The 5,716-nt window shown below is 41.5% G+C and overlaps 1 protein-coding gene across 1 annotated transcript in view; it reads left to right on the forward strand.

The window, feature by feature from the left end:
- The first annotated feature begins 3,698 nt into the window (after nt 1-3,698).
- The window catches only part of LOC128250466 (uncharacterized), a 22,438-nt gene continuing 20,420 nt past the window's right edge, over nt 3,699-5,716 (forward strand). Inside the window, exon 1 of the mRNA XM_052975579.2 lies at nt 3,699-3,832. Coding sequence (XP_052831539.1) covers nt 3,779-3,832 — 54 coding nt within the window. The 5' untranslated portion in view covers nt 3,699-3,778. The remainder of the gene's footprint in view (nt 3,833-5,716) is intronic.

Genomic DNA, 5,716 nt, shown 5'->3' on the forward strand with positions numbered 1-5,716 from the left:
TAACTTAAACCTGGTATACACTACACAAACACACACATGTGAATATATATGTATATAAACCATTGCTATATATTATAGAGACAAGTAACTTTGACCGTTGGGAAACAATCGATTTTATTTTCAAGACCAGAGATATTTCTAGTGCATTTCTGGAACATAGACTAATGATTGCTGATATCAAAGAGCCAGATGGCTGCAATTGTGAATGTTGAGTGACATTTCTACTTGAAAGCTTTTCAAGTTTCAATGTTACAATCCATTACTGAACTCCACAACCTCAACATGAACAGCACAGAATTAAAACCACGAACCTCCCTATAAATCTTCGCCATCACTGATCTCTCTTGACAAATGCGTATCCAATCCTCAACAGACCAAATACTGCACCACAAACACTGACCTTCTGCTTCAGAGCCAGAAAATACTCCAGACCCTAACAACTATGACCCTTTGCAAACCTTAGGTCTACCCTTCAATAGAGAACTGTTTCCATGGTACTCTCAGATGATGCTGCAGCTACACAAAGAAGTATACTTGACTGCATCCAAAGAAAGGCCACTCAACTGATTACCATTTACAAACACACGGCAATCTCTAACCTATATATATTCTATGCCCTCTCTCTGCTCTTTCTACCACTACTACAGTGGCCTCTGCTTCTCCAAACTAGCTGGTCTCATGCCACTTCCGCCCAGCTACACTCAACTAACCTTACTCCATTCTCCCTCAGTTACTATGGTTTCAGCTTCTTTTCCAGAATGTCTGCCTTCTGAAATTCTTTCCCAGCTCATATCTTTCTTGTAAGCATTGACTCGCAGTGATATAACAAGAATATTACATAACAGGCTATACTTTGATTTAAAATATATTTCATAATTCGTAATTCTTTGATTTTAAGAATAACTTCCAAAACTCTCTCTCTCTTTCTTTCTCTCACTCTCTCTCTCTCTCTCTCTCTCTCTCTCACTCTCTCTTTCTACCACACTAGTGTCTTCTTCTGACATTTCCTCAGGTGAAGCTGACCATTGCCTGTCCGTGATGCACCCACCCATTCCTGCCCCCACCGTCTACACCAGAAATCTCTTCTCTTAAACCGGAAACCCCTACATGGCTCTGCCTCGCTTCTGTACCAGAAGACATGTGGACCTCCCTTCCTCCTACCACCACCAGCCCCAGAAGCAATCAGTCATACTACTGCATGCACCAAAAGAAGACATGTTACTTTGTAAATTAACAAACCACTGACCCCTTTCTCTCTATATGTAATGGACTGACCAATAATGGACTGGCATCGACGACATTCAGATGGTGCTTTTTATGTGCCACCAGCACGGGGACCACAACTGCAATTTCCATTTGATTGTGATTTTATTTTTATTTTTATTTTGATATACTTGACTCAATAGGTCTCCTCAAGCACAGCATGTCGCCCTACGATCCAAGGGTACTTTTTGAGTGTGTTGGTTATGCGACACTGGTGTAGGTTACAGCTGTGATCTCACTTTATTTGCCGGGTCTTCTCAGTCACAGCATATCTCCAGAGGTCTCTGTCTTTTATATTTATGTTTACAGCAATAACATTTACATTTACAATGCTTACGTTACACTCACTCCCAATAGGAGCAACAATTTTAACATGTTTGAATGATGGTAGGTTAAAGTGAGAACAGCTGATGTGACATGCCTGTTATCAAACAGCCATTGAAACCTTTTTCTCAGGTGTTGAATACCATCTCTCCTTCCCATGTTCCTTTCCCAGTTTTCAGAGTTGGAACTGTCAATGTAGGCACATTGAAAGGCAGGTCTAGTGAGATTGTTGAGATACTTGAACAGAGGTGTGTTGATGTATGTTGCATTCAAGAGGTAAGGTGGAGAGGAACTTCAGCCAGGTTCCTCGCTGGCAAAACACATAGGTATAAAATCTTCTGGGAAAGTAACAGCAACGGGATAGGTACTGTAGGCACACTCCTTGCAGAGAAATGGGTGAATGAGGTCATAGAGGTAGTCAGTGTGTGCAATAGAGTACTTAAGGTCAGGCTAATCTTGCAGAATAATATAGTGACAATTATCTCTCTCTATGCGTCACACAAGCAGGCCTACCAAATGAACAAAATGGCCGTTTTTATGATATTCTTCTGCAGGCTACCTCAAAGATGAGTGACAATGATCTCATCTTCATGGCTGGGGATTTCAACAGGCATGTCAGGCAGCAGCACGGTATCTTCCATGGCATACATGGGTGGGTGGGGGGGCATGGAATTGGTTCCTAAAACAAAGAGGAGACAAGGCTACTGGAGTTCTGTGATGCCAATAACCTATTGATCTGCAACACCAACTTCAGGAAGCCAGCCAGCCACCTGATAATCTACCAATCAGGTGATTAGGCTAGCCAGATCGATTACATTCTCACCAGACAGCAGGATGCATGGTTGCTCCTAAATACAAAGACCTTACCTGGTGAAGAATATACCCCACCAGCATAGACTAGTCATTAGTGACTTTAGACTCCAGGCCAGAAGGATACCAAGAAGCAGATAAATCTGGAAAAAAAGGGTTTGGAAGCTTAAGGACTCTTCATATGGTCAGAGATTTAGGGACTTCCTAATTGAGAAATCTGATGAGTGGGAGGAGCTACAGACTTGTGACACAGAGGGTAACTGGGACTTCCTGTGGGACAGCTTCCTGAGTGCCACAGACCAAATCTGCAGTTGGTGCAAGTCCCATCCAGACCTAGGAACGATGCTGTAGACAAGGCCATTAGAGCAAAGAAACAGGCCTTTCAAACATTGGGCTTCACAGAGACAATGACGAATGACCGAGACCTTTGGCATTATGTTGTGCTTGAGATGAAGACCCATGAAGCCAAGAAAAATCACAGTTGTGACAGATACTGGTGTCACGCAAATGTGACACCATGTCAGTGGCACATAAAAGAACCTATCTCTCAGAGTGTTTGGTGTTAGGAAGGGCATCCAGCTGTAGAAAACCATGCCAAATCAGACTGGAGTCTAGTGCAGCCTTCCAGCTTGTCAGCCCTTGTGAAACTGTCCAACCCATGCCAGCATGGACAATGGACGTTAAAGGATGATGATGATGATTAATCATACCTATATGACACAACTCACAGAAGCCTTATGAAGGCGATGAGTACAGCCCCTTTTCCACCCTGACCAAACCTGCAAATTTTCTTACATAGCTCCCTCTTCCAGACCAAACCTGCAAAGACCACGGCCACATCCCCTTCTCCCAAACAAGCCCTATGAAGGCCAAAGACACAACACTAAGACCAAACCTATGAAGTCCACAGAGACAGTGCCCTACTCCAGACCCAAGATGTGAAGGCCATAAGCACAGTCCCTTTCCAAACCAAACCAACAAAAAGGAAAATGCATCAAAGTCTCCCCGTAACCCTTCAACTTTAGTTCTTTGGTGTATTAACAACTAACTGCATATCATGACCTTCTTTAAAACCGACCATCATTCGTTGAACTTCATGCTGTTGCAGTGCTAAGTTATTTGGATAATGAATGACAGTCTTTATACATCACACACCTATCACTCACCTAAACCCTAGAGGCATACTCTCCAGAAATAATAAATTTAATTATATCCCTCCCCATTCGTTACAAAAGAGAAGGTAATTAGGTTTACATCTGCTACAGTAATAGATCAATAACTTTTTCTGCTTTTATTTATAAAGCATTTTGCAACGTCTGTTCCTCACAAAAGGAAATCTTCAACGCAACTAAAAGTTCTTGAGAATCACACAAACTCGAAAATGATTTGCTTAAATAACTATCGAAGTCAATTGAAGACAAAGAACCATTTTTTGGTATGTTTTTTCTAAAACTTCTTTTCTTCTTTTCTTCTTTTTTTTTATTGGTAATACACGATATTATTATCCTGTATTTGATGGTATCTAAGACACTCCTTCTGTCTCAAAAGATCAGCCTGGCTCCTGTATCCAAAGCTGAGCTTCTTGTAAGTTAATATTCCATGCTCTTAAGGCATCGAGCTGGCAGAAATGTTAGCACGCCAGGCAAAATGCTTAGCGGTATTTCATTTGTCTTTACGTTCTGAGTTCAAATTCCGCCGAGGTCAACTTTTCCTTTCATCCCTTCGGGGTTGATAAATTAAGTACCAGTTGCATACTGGAGTCGATCTAATCGACTGGCCCTTTCCCCAAATATTTCGGGCCTTGTGCCTAGAGTAGAAACAAATATTCCATACTTTATCTTTTATCTTTATTTGTTTTGTTCATCAGACTGTGGCCATGCTGGGGCGCCACCTTGAAAAATTTTGGTAAAATGAATCGACCCCAGTACTAATTGTTTTTAAGCTTGACACTTATTCTATTGGTCTATTTTACTGAACCACTAAGTTACAGGACAAACACAGACACAATGGCACACACACACACATATATAACAGGCTTCTTTCAGTTTCCATCTACCAAATTCACTCACAAGGCATTGGTTGGCCTGGAGTTTTAATAGAAGACACTTGCCCAAGGGGCCACACAGTGGAACTGAACTTGGAACCTTGTGATTTGGAAACAAACTTCTAACCTCGCAGCCACATCTGTACCCCTGAAATCGGGGTGTCCCTCATATACCTGTGTGTCTTTTATGCCATCAAATACAGTAATTTGTTTTTAGTTTGGATTTTGTCTGGTGTTTAATACCTGCAAATTAATTATATTAAAAAGAAGAAGGGAAAATTGGAAAGCTAATGTAGGACAATTAGAAACATTATGCACAATCTTTGCTAACAATGCATAGAAATCTAACAATGAAGGCAACATTATCATTTCCAGTAGCACCAATGGTGCTAAACTTGATATATTCCTGCATGTCACCTAAATAAAATATATACATTGCATATGTATGTATGTATGATTAGAAGTCATTGACACCTTCGTTTACCTTGGAACCACACTGTCAAGGGATGGTGGTCTTGATGCAGAAATATACTATCGAATAGCGAAGGGAAGTGCTGCATTTGGAAAGCTTGAAAAGCGAGTATGGGCTGATAGAGATATCTCCCTGCAGACAAAAATCAGCATCTACAAAGCGTGTGTATTCACTGCACTTCTTTATTCAGGCGAAACATGGACCACTTACAAGCGTCATGTAAAGATGCTAGAAAGGTTTCATCAAAAGTGTCTATGACGCATCCTAGGAGTAAAATGGAAGAGTTTCGTAGCAGATACAGAGGTTTTGTGCAGGGCGCACTGTAGCTCAATTGAAAAACATATTATCCTGGCCCAAATGAGATGGACTGGGCATGTAATTAGAATGAAGGATGATCGTTTGCCGAAGTGCTTATTTTATGGTGAGCTCAGCTCTGGTGAGCGACCGCAGCAGAAACAGAGAAAGAGGTATAAAGATTGCATTAAACAAAACCTAAAAAAACTAGATATGTATGAAAGTGATTGGGAAGGAGATGTTCTGGATCGAAGCAAGTGGAGAGCTGTTGTCAGGACGAGCTGTTGTCAGGACGAGCTGTTGTCAGGACGAGCTGTTGTCAGGACGAGCTGTTGTCAGGACGAGCTGTTGTCAGGACAAGCTGTGATGTCTGGCAGGAAAAGATGTTTCAGCAACTTGAACTTAAGCGGGCCTGTCGAAAGGGAAAAATTGTAATCAATGGAGAGTATAGGATGTGTATTGTGTGTGATCGCGTTCTTCTGTCAAAAGCAGGATATGTGAATCACATG

Source organism: Octopus bimaculoides, chromosome 1 (genome assembly GCF_046866305.1).
Source record: "Octopus bimaculoides isolate indiv1 chromosome 1, ASM4686630v1, whole genome shotgun sequence".
Classification (NCBI taxonomy): domain Eukaryota; kingdom Metazoa; phylum Mollusca; class Cephalopoda; order Octopoda; family Octopodidae; genus Octopus; species Octopus bimaculoides.